The sequence below is a fragment of the Pundamilia nyererei genome, unplaced genomic scaffold (genome assembly GCF_000239375.1).
Source record: "Pundamilia nyererei isolate P.nyererei 1_Seehausen unplaced genomic scaffold, PunNye1.0 scaffold00125, whole genome shotgun sequence".
NCBI classification, from domain to species: Eukaryota; Metazoa; Chordata; class Actinopteri; order Cichliformes; family Cichlidae; genus Pundamilia; species Pundamilia nyererei.
This window is the reverse complement of record NW_005187526.1, coordinates 1,889,650-1,908,403: the sequence shown is the minus strand read 5'-3', so window position 1 is coordinate 1,908,403 and position 18,754 is coordinate 1,889,650. Positions and strand designations below refer to the sequence as shown.

The window sequence follows — 18,754 nt, the reverse complement described above, 5'->3', positions numbered from 1 at the left end:
GAGGCTAATGGTCACTCCAGTCTTGCTAACCACCAACGCGCAAACATCCAACAGGAACAACTCAGTACATTTAGGCATGCAGGCATGGTCAAGATGACCTGCTGAACTTCATACCAAGTACTGAATGTGACTTTAAATACAGCATGGTTATTGGTACAAGACTGGGTGGTCTGAGTATTTCAGAAACTGCTGATCTACTGGGATTTCCCACATAACCATCCGTAGGGTTTGTAGAGAATGGTCCAAAAAAGAGAATATCCGGTGAGCAACATTTCTCTGGGTGATAATGCATGTGATATTTTGTTGGCACACTTTAGGCCCCTTACTACCAATAGAGCATTGCTAAAATGCCACAACCTACCTGAGTATTGTTGCTGACCATGCTCATCCCTTTATGACCACAGTGTACTAATCTTTCTTGTACCAGGATAACTTGTCATATCACATTGCTCACATCATCTCAAACAGTTGACTGCACACAGATGGCCGCCACAGTCACCAGATCACAATTCAGTAGAATACCTTTAAATTGTGGTTGAATGTTCAGCTGACAAATCGGCAGCAACTGCATAATAGTGTCATGTCAATATAGACCAAATTATGTGGTGAATGCTTCAAGCTACCACTAAAAATTAAGACTGTTCTGAACGGCGTCCAAGCTGGTACTAGCAAGGTATACCTAATTAAGTGTGGTAGAAATGGCTTTGAATAACACGGTCAGTGTATGTGTATGTAATGTCTTTGAGCAAAAATCTCAGAGTTCTCTAATCGCTATTTATTTCTACCAGTTTGAGTGTATATTCCTAATATGGTCATCTCAGGAACACAGTTCTGTGGATAAGCATAGAAACCCCACTTGCATGACATTTCTCATATAGTTATTTACTCAACATGCATTATGATGTGCTTGTATTTAGTAGCTGTTGTGAAGTGTCAGATGTATACAAGAGCAGGGAGCTTGTGTATATCTCCATAACAACGTACAGCTCCAGAGCTTCCCACTTAGCATTAAGGCGAGCTCTCAATGTCTGTCTCAGACCACTTTACTGAAGATAAATGGTGTGCCCTATGCTAATAGTATTGATACGGCTCCACAGTAAAGCAGTGGCTTTCTGTGTGCCGCAGCTATTTGTTTGATGTGGACTGACAGAGCTGAGTGCTTCTCTGATGATCATCATTTCTTTCATATGGTCTTTGCTGCCCTTCAGTATGTTGCTGCTCCTCTATATATTGCTGTTTTATGGTCTGACTCATTACATACCATTTGCCAGTCTTACCAGAAGAACTTTAAAAAGAACCGCTCATTATTCATACTCACTATGTAAATAGATTAGATTTCATCAGTTGTTACCACAGATATATTGAATATATAACCACATCATGCTAATGTTTGCTTCCTGACTGAATATTCATCTTTAATTGGTCTGTTTCATGTACACACTCTCCTATTAACCAGTTATGTTGGCTTTAATTTGTGGTCTCTTGCTTCTGCAGAGACAGCTCCACGGAGGGTGAGTAGCTCACAGGCTGTGTGCGATTGCGGAGACTCTTTTGTGTTTTCACTGCCGAGCACTTGGTTGATATTTAATTACTTATAAAGTTGGCTAGTCACCGTGTGTTCTAATACAGATGTTTTTGGTGTGAGTTTGTGATCTAACAAGCGGAGATGTGTGATGCTGTGATACTACAGTTAACAGTTTAGTAAGAGAACCACTTAATGCTCATAATCAAGGTGGAAAACAGATGCTGGTGATTCACCTGTCAGCATGAAAGAAGATTCCCGTCGTAGCATCTGAGCGAATGAATGTCTCCTCAAATATGAAATGTATATCCTAGGCTTCTCCTACCTTGTCAGCCTTCTTTCTATCAGTCTGACTGTCCTCAGAAAGACAGCCATTCAGACAGAATGAGAGCTAAATGAAGATGGTTTTCTGCGACTTAAGGCAAGCTGCTACATTAATGTAGTAACTCAAGTAGGCAGACATGCTGTGTCGGAGGTTGGAGGCCAATGATGAAGACATCTTGGGTAGAAGAAGCTACCTGAGAAATTGCATATTACAAAACAAGCAGACATTGATTCCTGTTCTCAGTCTGAACCAGAAGTTCTGACCTGAAGCTCTAAAGCTGAAGTGGTTCTTTACAAGACTGTGTCGCACACAAATCTGATGCACATGTAACATCTATCCTCTGATGTTCCTGTAGCAGAACTCCAATTTAGATTATGAACTGCGTAAACCGAAGTTTCATCTCAAGTGAACCATAAGAGTAAAATCATTCTGTAATAACCGTATGGAACAAACATCCTTCTTTTTTCTGTAATAATTATGAAGAAGTTCAACAACATTCTGAAGCTTTTCACATTTATTAAGGAATCATTTAGAAAATCAGGCAGATGTGTAATTTCAACAGTTGTATATACTCTATGGTGCAAAATCATAAGAATATTTATGCTGAGAGTTTTATAGATCCACAGAGTCTCTGTTTAGAAGTCAGGAGAATGTGTACATCCTATTTTTGTTGTTTGTTTTTTTTACCTGGTTTTGCTTTGTTTGGCTTTTTTACACTCAGGTCGTTGCTATTTCACCACAAGACATCAATATATGACGAGTAGGAAGTGACACTGTTGTTATAACTCAGTGTGTCATGTGCTTCTGCCGAAGGACCCCTCATGTGTCGATGTGATACACCAGTGGTTTTGGCACGCTCAATGTTTGTGAGCCAGTTTGCCTTTAGTGTGGTACAGCTGGCTGAGAGCCACAGAGCTTTTTAAACTCACTTAGTGAAACGTTTTTTCCAGCATGACAGCTGGACTAATTCACTCAAGAACCAGATCAATAAGAGAGTTCTAGGATTTATGGTTTAAGTTCATTAAATTTGAAAATCGGAAAGAAGTGTTTGATTAGACTAAAACGGAACATGAAGCTCTCTCCCTCATGCTACTCTATAGAGTAATAATGTGGTGGGGTGAAATGCATTCAGACATAGAGGGTATCATAGTGTGTATGCAGCATGGACTCGTTTGGAGAACTCGTGCAAGGATCTCAGATTCCCACAGGAGATACTTGATCAGACGGATTAGCAGCTTTCTTGGCTGCACTTCTTCAGCTACATGTCACCTTGCTCTGCACCACCATCTGAACACATCAGTCACAGCAGACTGAGAGGCCGGCACAAGATCCTGCCATAGTTTAACCCTGCTGTCATTAGGAAGAGAACTGGTAGATACATGTCACACCGATGCCATCCCAGTGGATACATGTCTGACTTTCCAGGGCTGCATGTAGAGTGTTTTTCTGTAGCTCTGTTCTAAACACGGCACTGCACATTAGTGACGGCATGAACTTGTTGGTTTATCCAAGTGTTCAAGCTGCCCGTTTAAAATGTTGATTATCCCGGTTGATGCAAGTGCGACAGTATGATGGTGGTCAAAGCAGCAGAAGCCTTGTTTGTATAAGGTGTCCTCTGCTGTTATCATGACTGCCAAAGAAATTAGCTGAAGGCTAACAGCCATGTATCAAAGCCATCGCACAGTCTACACGAACCACGCTCGATTGATTTGCTCTGTCCATGTAGCATTACGGCCTACAGTTATCTAACTTTACTGAAATCTGACAGTCTGTGGGTGTCTGCACTAATTAAGCATCATTGAAAGGTGGTTCAGTTCTTATAGGTTGTCAGGTTTTTCTGTGTGACAGCAGTTTAACTTTTCATTAGATTTGTTATAAAGTAACTGGTTACCTAAATCAGCGGTCCCCAACCTTTTTTGCGCCACAGACCGGTTTGTGCCCGACAATATTTTCACGGACCGGCCTTTAAGGAGTCGCGGATAAATACAACAAAATAAAACTAGTACCGGTACCGAAAAAAGAAGATTTATTCATAACACACGTGAAAAGACCCAGGAAAACTGAGTTAACGAAAAAAAAGATAAAAACCATACATTTCACACCCGAGTCTCAACTCTCGCGGCCCGGTACCAAACGACTCATGGACCGGTACCGGTCCGTGGCCCGGGGGTTGAGGACCGCTGACCTAAATGGTGAGCGATTGATAGAACAGGATGTCTTGATCTGCGTATCTGCTAGGGACACTGAAGCCAGGAACAATTGCTCATTGCCTGAAAAACTTAATTACTTAATTACAAAGTGATGGGTTCCCAGATTTGAGCCTCCTAGTTTGATTGAAGTTTTGTGGGGGTGGGGGCGACTGGGCTTTAAATAAGGTCCTGAGCTCCTTTAAGTCAGAGTCAGCAGTCAGGGATGAACACTCAGCAGAATCGGTCCACAACAGAGAGCTGTGCACTCTTCATACTACACACTTTGTAACAACACCTCAGACCTTGACAAGACATTGCAGCTTAGCAGTGCAGCATTTGTCACATGCACACACAATTCATTTTCACAGAGGAGAACACAGCATCCCTCACGACGCTAATAAGTGTGTGTGTAAAGACTCCAACCTTCATTCACAAATGCATATGTGCATGTTTTGGGAGTATTTGCGGGTTGTTGGTTTTTTTTGCTCCTCCCTCAGGGTAGGTACTCTCAAGTACCTCACACTGTGTTACATCTGTATGATGTTTGATCTAGAGGTGTCCCCAGAGTTCTTTGGTCCCAAACAAAAATGTCTTTGGTGGTCACGTGTGTTGCGAGGGTTGACTCTGGTGTGGAAGGTGGACTAGCTTGTTTTAGCGTTTATTTTACTCATGTTGTAGCTTCAGTTAAACTCCACAGTAATGTAACTAGTCCGAGTTTAGGGTCAGTGTAAGGTTAGAGTAAGGCTGGGCACTAATTATGGTAAAGGTTTAAATAAGTCGCTGTGAAATATCTAATGTAACGCCCTCCAAACACATGGAGACACAACTCTGTGTGTGTTTGTGTGTGAGTTTGTGCTGTGGGTTTTTAAAGTCCTGCTTTCTGTCCTCGCTGATGAATAATGACGTTTTCAGACTATTAGCAGGGCTAGCAGTGGCTCTGGGTTCAGAGGCGAAGGTCTGTAGACAGCACTGAGAGCAAGAGATGATGCTTTATCTAAGATTTTCATCGTAATGAGCTGTGTTTGTATCAAGGCAGGATCTTGATACAAACTATCATTTGAATTGTTAATCTGTGGTTTTAGGAATATAAAATGTGTGAAAAACCATTTTTCAAAAATATTTGTTTTTCAAAATAAATGAATCAACTTAGTTTCATTTTTTTTTTGTTTTTAACAGAATATCCAAGTGTTTTTCATAAAAGCAGATTGTCTGAAAAGGCAAAACACAGTTGTGTCGGTGTAGCTGTCAGCCTCTAAAGCGTTGCTTTAATGTGATCAGCTGGACCTGTGCTAATAGTGTTTTTAGCCCTCAGTGTAGACACGGCATCACTGTCTTTGTCTGTCAGTTTGTGTAGAACTTTGTAAGAACTACTTTGCTGACTCGAGACCACGTGTTCATACATATATGTACATTTTCTAGCTTTGATCATTCATCCTGCTTGTCAGTGTGAACATTTCACAGTCCATCCACCCACCCAGACCTTTAGCACGTCCTGGGTCTGCCCCAGGGTCTTCTCAGATCACATGTAAGGCATCCAGGAGGCATGCTGGTCAAATGTCTGAACCACCGTAATTGGCTCCTTTTTAATGTGAAGGAGTAGCAGCTCTATTCTGAGCTCTTATTGAATGACTCAGCTTCTTGCCCCATTGCTGAGGATGAGCTCAGACACCCTTTCTCAGCCACTTCTATCTGTAGAAGTATTTCTGTTTCACTTTTCCAGGCATTAGCTCCAGCTCATTGCTGTAGGTGAAGGGTAGGAATGTAGATCAACAGATTCACCTTTGGGCTAAGATATCTGTAGACATGCTGAACCAGTCTGCCTGTCAATCTGCCGATGACAGTGCCCTCTACGCAGCAACTCGTCCACTACCCAGAGAAAGCAATGCACCTTTATCTGACTAACAACAGTGGCCTGTTTCTGTCCTGAATGATGCAAGTATCCCTTATGTTGAGGGAAAAACAAAACTGAATTATAATAATTAAACAGTTGAAAACGTATTTGCTTTACCTTGTCCAGTCTGCAAGAATTACATTTAACTTGTATGATGTAAAACCAGGCTTTAGATTTTGTTTGCAATAGAATACATTCATTAACCTCTTGCCAGAAGCTCGGAGGAATTATTTGATTAAAACATGAGTCTGAAGATGCCCCTCTTCCCTTAATGCTGATCTTGGCAAAGTCCTGCGCAGTAATTTCTTAAAGTGTGAGCTGGAACTGTTAAGGCCAGCTTGAGCCAAAAACTGTCCGCACTATTAGACTACACCTCCATTTAGTCTGTATATGTCCTCCTCTCTGAGCTCCTGTGTGACCTTGTGGAAAAAGTTCCAGCAGGCAGACCTGTGGGGTTTGGACAGCTGTGACAAAATCAGATCTGTGACAGAGGATCAGGTTTTTGCTTACAGTGTAACTAAAGCTTGCATCGATGAAGATGAGCTACACTGTCCTACAGTCCTCTTAGAGAAACATGTAGTTAGCAGAGCAGTAGAGATTTGTTGTTTTGCTTCTGTCTGATCCCGAGAGCCAGTCCTCGCTCTCTGACAGGCTCCATCTGCAGGAGAATGACCAGACCCCGCAGCCAAACATGTAATAAAATGTGAATAAAAAAAATCCAGGTCCTCTCACTGCTCACAACATAATGTCATTTTAGGAAACAGAAACACTGTGGGAGACTTATAAAACAGGTATCACCATCCAGTAAAGTGGAGTTTACATGAACCCCGCAGGGGAACATTGTGTGCAAGACTGAGAAATGGAAAACGAAGCATTTGTCATGGCTACCTTCCTTTATCAGTTCAAACAGCTCAACTACCATCATCTTTGTTTTCAAGCTGTTACAAACCAGAGCAACCCAGGCTTTAGTCTGATTATTTCTGAGCTACTTAAAGGGCTCGACTGCTTTGGGCACTACAAGCAACTACAAACGCAGCTCCAATCAACATCATATTAATGTGATGTAGAGGTTGAAATATTTGTTCTTCACCTCAACAGTAACACTTCAGTGACCTGCAGAAAGAAAAAATGACGGCAATGCATTAGTGCCTTAAACCTGCATTTTAACTGAAGGCCACCAGATGGCGATACCTGTGGTTGCAAAAAGACTTCCAGTCCCATAGGAGGCTACAGGAAAACAGCTTTCTGACTCCACCTCTATAGACACTTTTTCTATGAGTTTAAGGTCTTAGTAACACAGTTTTATTCATATTTAATAAAACTTCAATAAACAATCCGTGGTAACTTTACTTTAAAGGTGAGCGAAGGAGCAAGTAGTTTCACTGCAGCCTGCTAATGTCCAAAGCTCCTTCCTACCAGAATTTAGTGTGAAGGACTAGCTCTGCTTTCATTCCACTAATATGCATACCTAACATGAGCTGCCCTTTTATATTACTAACCACACGTGCACACAGAGGTTTTCTGCAGTAAACTGAATGAATGTTGCCGTTTGTCTTTTGTGTTTCAGAAAATGCTGGAAGCCTCGCAGCTCAGTAAGACTGTCCAGTGAGGAGGATAGGTGTGCCTGCAGATACTGATGATGACACACTGTGGTTTACATTACCGTTCTGAACCTCGCTCTACATGTGTATGTATTCACAAGAACAAAAGTGTTACCTTTGGAGTTGCGTGGCTGTTGTTTCCCCCATTCCCTCACACTGGCTTGTACTGTTAATCTGCAATATCTTCACTGCACCATTGACTAGTTGTACAGTTTTGTGAAGCATACATGACGGTTGATTCAGGTTCATTGCTGTGTACCAAATGTTATACGTTGCTCTTTAAATTGGATGTACCATGTTTTGTGTTGCAGTGGTGCGTGTACAGGAGATGAGATAAATGCGACAGATGTTCAAATCACAGAGGGATGCTGTACACATGATATACTGTAGAAAACAACGATTTTATATCCAAATCTTTTGATTAAGTAATTTCTGTTATGTTCTGTTCTTCTGCCGCTGAAGTCACTTCGGGTTTGGTTCAGTGTTCAAGTGTTAAACTTTGTGAACTGCAGTTAGAATAAATAAGGAGTTCTAAGCCTTCAGGATGTAATAACTAATAATCACCTGACCTGATTGTATCTCGCCTCAACAATCTAATCTGCTTTTTATCCTCAGCACAGCAAGTATGGAGGCAAAAAAAGGCCAAAAAGATGTAAAGGTTCAATGCAGCCATCGACACACTCAATGATGTGGATTTGATCCTGATGTAATTAGTTTGGTCTGTAACATGGCAAAACTCTAAATGACCTTCACACATCAACTCACACAGAAGTCTTTAAAAGTAAAGTTTAGAATGCGCATTTATCAACATGACCGGTTCTTCAGTAAATGTTAAATCTCACAATATGATCCATGTCTTGGCCTTCCTTTGCTTCCATACCCAAGAGATGTTATTGAGCAGTCTTAGAGCAGGATATGTTTTCAATGCACTCTTATGAAACTCCCAGGTGCCTTGGAATGCAATGCAGTCCCAAATATTTGCTTTTATATGCTCTATTTACATGGCAAAAAACATGTAACACCAGATTTGAATAGTCCAATGCTCGAATAAACTCACAACCAAAGAAACCAGCTGTATCTGCTCTGTGTTTGTACTTATTGGAAGTGTCCCGTCTCAGTCCAACTGCTCTTTATTCCTGGTTGATGTCGTTTGTGAGGACAGGAAATGGAGAGCTCTTAAAATGATAAACTCTGAATAAAGTTGTACCGCACCATCTGCTCTGGAAACTTCTTGGTTACTTGAGCAGTGAGGGGGAGAGCTGAGGTTGCCAAACGTAGAGAGTAAACCTCCTCGGTGTCACGCAGACCGTTAATCACCGCTCGCTGCTTTTCAACACCTTCACTGACACATATGCTGACCCACACGGATTAAAAAGCTGAGAGACAGTTAATCTGGAATCTGTAAGAAATTATTGGTTATATTGATTTTCAAATCAGTGAATCATTTCTAATATTAACATTCTTGTCCACATTTTTCCCCACACGCCAAACTGGTCAGGACAGATGATTTAAAAAGAAAGACCCGGAGACTTGAGTGTAACAGACAGTTTCCCACATTTTATTTTTGATATTACCATAGCTATATGTAACATCTGACAACAGGTATCAACTACAGAATAATACACTGAAAATTTGTCAGTTCCAACTCAACCATTTTCTTCTTCTTCTGTTGCTTTTTGGTCCGGTTACATTTCTGCCTGATTCTGTCCTCAGTGTCATTGAATGTCAAACATTGAAACACATGCACGTCATTCACCTGGATACAGCTGAGTAAGACAACAGTCAAACAGACTCGACGGTATGAACAGAATCGGATCGTTTTTCCTCACGCAGCTTTATTTTTAGCTGAGACACCCATACGGTTTTACTACAGTAATTATCATAAGGCTAGATTACTGTACAGCTATGCACCAAAAGGTTCACTCGGCTGTTCTAGATAAAGAGAAAGAGCACCTTATTTACAACTCTATTTACATTTGGTTTTTAAAAACGAATCTCAGACGACAACCAAAGAGAGAAAACATATTTAGAACATTCCTTGTTTTTCGTTTTTTTCCGAGTCTGAAGCAGCTGCTGTGTGAGGCTGCACAAGTTTGGAATCTAAAAAAAAAAAGAAACTAATGAAGTGTTTCTGTACAGATAGCTGCAACACACGGTATAGCTTATTGCCAATGCCCTTAAAGAGTTCCCCCATTTTCCCTTTCCTCTCTCTTACTTTCGTTTGTTTGTCTTTACAGCCAGCTCCGAAAGCCGGAAGGTGCGAGGCTCTGTCTCGTGCGCGCTTCCTGCCGGTTTACCCAGGGCACGCGCTTCTCAAAGCTTCACACCCGCCCACCCATCATAAAAATAAAACATTTTCAAACATCAGATTGCTCAAAAAAATGTACAAGTTTTGAAAAAATAAACTTTCTTTTTCACTGTATATACATACGCTGCACCCTCATGTACACTTAACTTTGGGGGGGAGGGGGCCGTGAGCGCGGGCAGGACCACGGCTGCAGGACAACAGTGATTAACCCATAAGAAACAGCACGACTTCTGCACCCACTCCTCAAAACGTGCTCCGACTTTCCTCTCAGTCACAATTGCAGACAAACGCGGTGTGACTGAAGTAACACACACAAACTCGTAATTTCAGGTGTTTCTGTATGGAGCCGGTGTATGGTTTGTAGAGATGCAGCTCCTATTAAAAGGCACAAACTGACGATGGGGTTTTCAGCTTGCTGACTGACATTTAAGACAAACTGTCTACAAAACCGAACACAGAAACACATCTAACATGACTAAAACCTTTGTTTAAAGTGTCCAATGTCAGCAATTAAGAAATCTTTTAACAGATAGATGCTGTTTACGAAAAACAAAAAAAGTGTAAAACATCTTGGACATTCAACAAATCATCCCAACTGAAGCACAGTGGAGGGAGCAACATGGTTTTGGCTGCTGGATGCCCCGAAGAAGAAACGTACGACAATAATGCAATGAAGGTGTTTGTTTTTTCCCCTCTCTCTTCTCATCAGTCTCTCTTTTTTTGGATAATTTCTCATTCAGCTACAACGTAACCAGATATGACATCCAGGAACGTGACGGCATTCAGAGAATATAGAAACAGAAATGTGAGTGTTATGAATTCTGCTCCTAAGCCCATAGAGCCAATCAACAATTTACAAAGTTGTGTTTCATCTATATCCGAGGGGGGAAAAGTATCTTTCAGTTTAACTTTTGTCCACTACAGAGGGCATGATGAATAAATCTTAACAGTCACCTCAAGTTGCTTTATACTGTTAAAACCCGACAATATTAGAGAGAAAACTCCAGCAATCTGTTAATTCCCTATGAGCAATCAAACGATGGTGGGAAGGAAAATTTCCTTTTTAACAGGAAGAAACATCCAGTTGAACCAAACTAAGGAGGGCCGGTCATCTGCCTAGAGCTACATATGTTTTTCCTATTGGACACAGATGCATGCTGCATGCACAGTACAAAGATAACTGCAGGGTAACAGGGCGAAGTCCCCAAAGTTTTAAAGCAGTGTTTATTTGTCTTGCCTGGTGACTGGTTTTTATATCTGGGGAAAAGCAAATTCAGATGGGGACTTCAAATTAAATGGATTATTAAAGAGGTGCCAAGACTTAAATCTACAAGGGCTCTGATGTAACCAAGTACTTTTATTCCACTACTAAAGTATGAAATAAATGTTGGTATTTTTCTCTTCTACACATTTAGAAGAGAATATCAGTGCAGCAGTCCACAATGAGGTTGATATGGCAAAATAATAACAAAAAAATCTGATTTTAGCCTGAGGTGTTTTAGCGAGAAGACTGCTGTTTAATGCTGACATCACAGAAATATGAAGCCTCACGGTATGTGATGAAAACACAGCCAGTTCTAGAAGATGTTTTGCAGAAACGTTTGTCCAGCATTAAATTTTTCTTTGCTTTTGGTGTGAAGGCACCATCAGAAACAGCGTTAGGAAGCATGGAGGTTGTTCTTGCTAAACGAGGTTCAACATAGCCAGAGGAGCTACTTTTTTCAAGCCTGCGCTGAGAGATTCTGTTTAAAAGAAAGGCACGAGAAGTGTGTGTTACTGAGATGAACGTCGGAGCATGTTTTAGGAGGAGTTGCTGCAGAAATTCTGATCATTCTTCAGGGTTAAGCAGCTGCATGTCTCTTGCAGCAGCAGCTGGGTTAATGGCAGGCAAACACAATATGTTCCGTCAATAAACAACACAAAATCATGTGAATAAAAAAATAAGAACACCTCATTTTTGAATGTGTGGTCAGCAGGAACTCTTCCAAACCTGTTTGTTCATCTTGCTACAGTATCAATGCAATGCTGCCCTCACACACACACACACTTCTTCCCACCAGCTTCTGTGTGTGTGTTATTTAAAAGCTGAAAGCGTGCCGCCTCTGTAAAGAGACACTGGTACAGATTTAAAGGGTTATGACCAACAGTTTGCACCGAGCTCAATTCAGCAGAGGATACATGGTTCTTAAAAAAGAACAGAAAACAGATTGTCTGAGTGCAATACAGAGCCCAGAGTGGAGTGAAAAGTCACCATCTCCTCTCGCCTCCATGGACAGAGGAGGTCAGATACGCTGAACGGACTCAAACGAATGGAATCCACTTCATGTTTTTCTATTTATCATCAGCGATGTCACTGGCAGCTAACGTTCAGAGGGGAGCGAAGGTTCGAGGTAAAGGAGGGAGAAGTGTGAGTTTGAGTTGTATCAATAAGCAGGCGTCCCCGTCCCTCTCCTCTGCCAGCTGCCCGCTACAGCTGCAACTACAAGTGCTTGTTATTTCGATTTTTACACCTGGAGTGTTTGGACCACTGATACTTTGAGAAAGAAGCTTTGATTTGATGGGAATCGGAAAAAGTTATGAGACTAAAGTTTTAATTTTACAAGGAAAAGGATCAAAATATTACAAGTGAAAAAAACCCCATGAAGTCAAAAATTGCCATTTCAAGAAGAAATTAAGTATTTTACAAGGTCAAAGGAGAAAAGTTACTCTTTAAAAAGGCCAAAAAATATATTTCAGCTCTTTAAAATAATTAGTATTGACAACTGTGTTAAACACTTTGAGCCTGCTGTAACCACTTCATGTTGCTCTGATGTCCTCTTAAATTCACATCAGGGCGTCTGCTGAGATTATCAAATCTGTTGCTGACATGGAGAAGTCTTGTTTAGTTTTTTTCTTTTTCGGTGTCTCAGTCTTGTGAATGTGAACCCAATCGGTCAACACTTGAATTAAATTACTGTTAGCAGCACAGTTAGCACAAATTGGAGTTGTTACTGAAAATCAATTAAATCTGGAAATCTGCCATCATTGATGATTATTTCCAGTAGCCCCTCCCACACCCACAGGTGTACGCTGTGCTCATTTTAGACCCCATGAAAAATGAGGCACTTTCCCCCCCATTCAAATGAAAAACAGCTGAAAATTTCTACTACATTCAGTAAACCTTTTTAAATGTTGTTTTACTTGAAGTACTTATATGAGACTGATCAACCATTCTGAGTGAGCTGGTCCCATGAAAGTGGTAATGTAAACCAAACTGTCACTGTAGCCTTGAGTTGTGTAAAAGCAGTACGTTTTCCAAGAACATCTTCCTGAAAGCTGCAACGCCACTCAAAATTTCTGACTTCCAGACTAAACTAAACTGCACATCAGTTATTTAAGACCTTTGTAAAGAATGATTTACCTTCTTGTCACAGTGAATGAATCAAATGTATACAAGTTTGTTTTAGCACCTGTACATTTGCTGCATGCTGACTGTAAATAGGTTATTTCATTGTTCCATTTACCCATCTGTTAGTATTACTTCTTAACAGCTCCAGCTGATATTTATTATCACCTATTTCTGATATTATTGTGGATTTTTGTTAGAAATAGTGAACCAAAAATGTTAAGAAATTCAACTTTGTCTATATCAACCATCTTTCATTCTTTGGTTGACAAAGTGAAAGATTTTGTAATATGTTTTCAGGAATATAATTATAATAATGACCTTCTCCTAGAAAATGTAAACTTTATCTCAGAGTACAATCACTTTTTCTTCCCAACTTTGTCATACAGTTACAACTTTTATATGTACAGGTTTGTAAAATTACAATTTTACCTCGTGGTATTTTTCCTTTTTTTTTTTTAAATTTACACTCCGATAAATACTTCTCAAAATGCTTTTCACAGTGGCCCTAATGCTCTGCTCTTCAAGTGGACCTATTCTGCTTTTCCTTCTTTTCTCATAAAGGCGCTGTTACGTGAAACAGTACGGAAGCTTATTTTTACACTGTTTCAGACAGAGGGTGAACTAACTGGTATGAAGTCAGTCTAATTAAAAATGATAAGCAATTATTTTAAACAGTGACTCATGCAAAGCCACTCTAATAGAATCCACAAATAAAAACCACAAAGCTGGAAATGAGCAGAACAGGTCCACTTTAAATGCGAGCCTCCTTATTTTAAATGCTCTAATACAAATCATTTAGAATGTCAAAGTGCAGTCAGGACACACAAAACAAGAATATAATGAAAAACATAAAAACACTAATAGACATTTATAACCACCAACAATTGGTAGGGAGCAGGGCACGGAACAAAAAGTGACAGGAGAGGTGGTGAGCTGAGAGGCAGGTGGTTGTGGGAGCTCAGCTACCTGCTACAGCAAACTAGACAGGAAGGTTCAAAAGCAGAGTAGTGTTCAAAGAAACTACCTGAAGCAGGAGGGGGAGAGTGACTGAGAAAACTTGGTGTCGGTGGGTCATGGTCCACAGGGTGTCAGCGAGCTTCAGATGACCTGGCAGCAGCTGGCTGGAGCTGAGGTACAGAGCAGGCCATCCCTGGAGCCTCCACCTCGCTGGATGTTGACAGAGATGGTCTTCTCGCACAGAGGTAGTTGAATCACGCTGTTCTTCAGGGTGCTCAGGTTGCCATGAGTGTTCCTGCCACCCGGGCCGCTGTGCGGCACCGTTTTGCGGTTGTGATGGTGTTGTGGGGCATGGGTGCGAGGCAGGCCGGTGATAGTGGTGGTGGGGAGGGTGATGGTGTCCAGGCTCCCGGTGGACCCGATGCACATCCTCCAGGTGGACTTCTCCTGGATTTTCACACTCCCTCCTGAGAGGCTATGGGGGTCTATGATGAATTTCCCCCCACCCCCTCGACCACCTTTCCCAGCGTGGTGGTGCTGCAGCTGTGAGCTGAGGCACAAGCTCATCAGCTTGAGACTCTCCACCAGCTCAGCGCTGCGGCTTGCAGTGCGCGAGGCCCGGGGCTGAGAGCCAAGGGACGGGTTAGTAGTGCTACTGTTGTTACAACAACTGGAAGGGCTGTCTTGTCCTTTATTACCCCCTCCTCCTCCACCACTCCCCCCTCCTCCACTGCCACTCTGTCCTCCTCCGTTACCTCCCGCTCCAGGACTCCCCCTGTCTGGGCCAGAGGACCCTCCTCCCTCAGTGGGGGGCTTCCCCTGCCCTGAGCTGCTGCCTCCACCGTTCCCCCCCTCGCTGCCAGGTGGCCCTTCACTGCTGTCCCTCCTGTTCCAGCTGTAGCTGAAGCCTGAGTCTTTATCCAGGCGCCTCCGGTGGCTCTCGGAGTCATCATCGCTCGTCTCAGAGCTCGAGCATGACGATCCCCTTCCCTGACTCTTGCGCCGATGATAGCGCTTCTGCGTGGATCCCGGGGACGACGATGAGCTCAGAGTGCCGGCGTTCCCGGCCATGTTCATTTTGAGACGGCTGAGTTTGGGCGGCAGACCCTCATCCATGTCGAAGTCATCATCGGACTCTCCCTCCTCTTCAAAGATCTGGTTGAGCACTGGGGCACTCTTCCTGGACGTAAGGCGGTTGGTGATGGAGGGGGGCTTCCGCCGCAGGATCACCTGAGTTGGTAGGGGAGACGGGTCCTGCTCTTCCTCCTCCTCTTCATCCTCCTCCACTCTGCCAAACAATCAGACATGAATGAGTTGACATTAGAATACAACCACAAAGCAATGACAGAAAACTCGATCCTCAGTTTTATCATCAGTTGCTCGATGGATCATTTGCTCTGTTAGACTACAGGGGGGACGGGACTATTACAGCCGCCATTTTCAGATGCCTCATTTTGTCTAGTTTCTGAATAAAAGTTCAAAAATTCAATTTCTGACATAATACAAAGAAATTTAGCCTGAACATTTAAGAAGCTACGAAATGCACACATTGAAATAGAGTACAACTTATTGTTCTGCTTTCAGTTTTAGGGATACTGAGGACACAAAATAATGTTACACTGTTGAAAACTGAGTCCAGAGATCAGACCTGAACAGGCAGGTTCGCTGCTTAGCTGCTGCTGAGGTGGAGGGAGTGGGAGTCCTGATGGTGCCAGGAGCAGGACCTGAAGCAGCAGCACACGCTCCCTGAGGCAAGAAGAAAATACAAGAGCATGGGCATTAAAACAGGGTGCAAGTATGATCAGCTGCACTGTTTACAACTGAAAGTAGCTGCGATGTGTGCTCTGTTCTGAAAATGACTCTCACTGCTGCTGTCCCTGCCTTTAGAACCACACACACACAAATAGAACAACTTACTACAGAGGCAATAACAATCCTATTTACTCTCAGATGGTCCTACTAGCACTGCATTTCATGTATTAAAAAAAAGCTTCATTTGATATAGACAAGGGATGATGATGAGTGTACCTGTGCCGACCCCGGAGAGTCAGTCACCGTGCTCTCTTCCCGTCTGCCCAGCTCCATCATGGCTTTAGAGCGATGTCCATTGAGCAGGTTCTCAGCACTGCGAGCAGGGGACTGAGGGCCTCCTGCGTGAGAGATGGACGAAGCTGCTAAACTATCCTCAATATCCTGGTGCATATCCACTCTGGTGGGCCAGGACTGCCTGTAGAGATAAGAAAAAGGATTGTATCAGTTGATACGTTTTCTTTGATCTTCAAAAGACTTTATAGTCAATTTATACTCTCCTCAAGTGACTTGGATAGTTATTTATACAGAATAGATCACTCAAATATAGACAACTAGAGAAGACAGGGACAACACAGGGATTACACTCATGACTTCAAAATGATATACTGTGTAAATAATATCCATCCATCCATCCATTCGCTACAGCTTATCCTTTTAAGGGTCGCGGGGGGTGCTGGAGCCAATCCCAGCTGTCATGGGGTGAGAGGCGGGGTATACTGCGTAAATAATATCATTACAGTATATAAGTGGGAAGAGATTTTAACTGGAGACATATGATGCAGGGTGCTTTTTTGTTCATCCAGTGCAATCACTTGCAGCAGTATCCAACTGTACGTAGGCAATTAACAGTGAGGGCTTAGGGTTTGGAGCTATGAGCATCTTTATAACTTTAACTATAAACAGTGTCCAATGTTTTGATCAAAATGTTCATCACTATTTGCAGCCGCCAGACTAGATCATCTGGTTCATGATCCATCACAATTCACAGGTTATTGACCGTAAAACAAAAAATGTGACCTTGACCTGAAGTACAGTTTGGCTGAAGAGAGCATTAAATTCTTTATTGATTAACTGACTGATGAACTTTATTTTGGTCTGACTCTACAGCAGCTATATTTATTAAAGCTACACTCTGTTATATGACAGCATCTGTTCCTTTTAAGTTACTATAAATTGATGTGGTAAACATATGGATGTGGCTCCACTTTCTCTGTTATGGACGAGCGTGCACACAAACACAAAGTGGGATTACCTTCCTGGAGTCTAGAACAAGTAGACTGACTATATCAAAAGAATCATTCAAAATAATCAGGGCCCCCCCGAAAAGTTAAGCATTGATAAATAAAGGATTTTAAATAGAAAGCGAGGCGGAAATTAGCTTGTGTCTGTAGATAAATGGATGAGTGATAACTGATTTTGCAAAATGTTTTATGGAAATCATGGCTTTTCTTTTCAAATCAGGTTGACAAATCCAATTACAGGTCATTACTGTGCTTTATTTATTTTACCATCCTCTAATAGAGCTGCCACAAAGGCCACACTGTATCTTTTTTCATTGTTAGCTAAACCACAGCCTCTCTATTCAGTGGTATAATGAATAATGCACTGATGAAACACAGTCTGTATGTGGAAGAAGAAAAAAGAAGCTTGTAAAGCAGATTAGTCAGTGATGCAGGGACCTGTGAATGTCAGCCAGTGGAAATTGGAATATTCTTAGTAAACTAAGACAGATTTTGGCAATAATACAGTTGTAACTAAAGCTCGTGTTATCAGAGTAACACCAAATATATTTTATAGAGTGTTTCAAATCAAAGAACAGTCAGTATTCAGTATGCAATCTGTTATACAGTTTATCCCATGAAGTGTCTCTATTAATAAAGTAATTTCAAATCTGTGTTTTTACATCATCTGCATGTCACCCATAGCTCAAAATGCAGCTCAATTCTTCTTCTCAAACAAGCGTACAGGACCTGGTTCATTTCTATGTCTCTGGCAGAAAACCACTTTGATAAGCGAAAGATACAATGTGTATGCTTCCTTCTTGATCTGAACTATGTTTCAGGGTGTACACAAGTGTAGCATTTACTCAAGAAAAACACGATCAAACTTCTAACAACTGTAATTCTTTTAATGGCCACTTGAGACTCTAGGACTGGGCGATATATCGAGTTTTTAAATATATGGATATACTTTTATACGAGATAAGAGATGTGACAATATCGTTTATATTGATATAGTCTATGTTACGTTATAATTATACTTGGAACTGCAAGTTTGCCTGTCTTTCGTCCACTTTTGTCTCTACGCTGTGTTCCTCTGCCTCGCCTCTCTCCTTCACTCAACACAACTCCCCCAGTCTTTGTTTTTATGCTCAGGTCTTTTTAGTTTACATTTTGACTGCACAATTGTGAGCTTTTTGTTATGCACAAAACAACATTGTTTTATTTTATTTATGGAGAATTATTATTTAATAAATCCTGATAATTTATTTCTGAGTAATTTTTTCATGTACATCTGCGCTGTATGTTAATAAAAGTACCTATGTGAGATCTGGGACACAGCTTTGACTAAGAACTCTTTTTGTTCTTACTTTATGGCTTTAAAAAAAATATCAAGATATATACTGTATATCGCCATCCAGCGAATTCAATTCAATTTTATTTATATAGCGCCAAATCACAACATAAGTCGCCTTAAGGCGCTTCATAGATACAGAGAAAAACCCAACAATCATATGATCCCTATGAGCAAGCACTTTGGC

The 18,754-nt window shown here is 41.5% G+C and overlaps 2 protein-coding genes across 4 annotated transcripts in view; one reads left to right on the top strand and one right to left on the bottom strand.

Annotated features, from left to right (window-relative positions):
- ano10a (anoctamin 10a) overlaps positions 1-8,599 on the top strand; it is a 37,083-nt gene extending 28,484 nt beyond the window's left edge. For 2 of the 3 annotated variants that reach the window (XM_013913314.1, XM_005742970.1), the window contains 2 exons: positions 1,495-1,511; positions 7,495-8,599. In XM_013913314.1, the coding sequence (XP_013768768.1) occupies positions 1,495-1,511; positions 7,495-7,564 (87 nt within the window). In that variant the 3' untranslated portion in view covers positions 7,565-8,599. The remainder of the gene's footprint in view (positions 1-1,494; positions 1,512-7,494) is intronic. The other variant, XM_005742971.2, reaches the window with a different exon arrangement.
- A 5,315-nt stretch (positions 8,600-13,914) lies between these two features.
- The window catches only part of LOC102207806 (SNF-related serine/threonine-protein kinase-like), a 15,285-nt gene continuing 10,445 nt past the window's right edge, over positions 13,915-18,754 (bottom strand). Inside the window, exons 3-5 of the mRNA XM_005742966.1 lie at positions 16,210-16,408; positions 15,830-15,927; positions 13,915-15,469 (exon numbers count right to left, since the gene is read on the bottom strand). Of these exons, the coding sequence (XP_005743023.1) occupies positions 14,323-15,469; positions 15,830-15,927; positions 16,210-16,408 (1,444 nt within the window). The 3' untranslated portion in view covers positions 13,915-14,322. The remainder of the gene's footprint in view (positions 15,470-15,829; positions 15,928-16,209; positions 16,409-18,754) is intronic.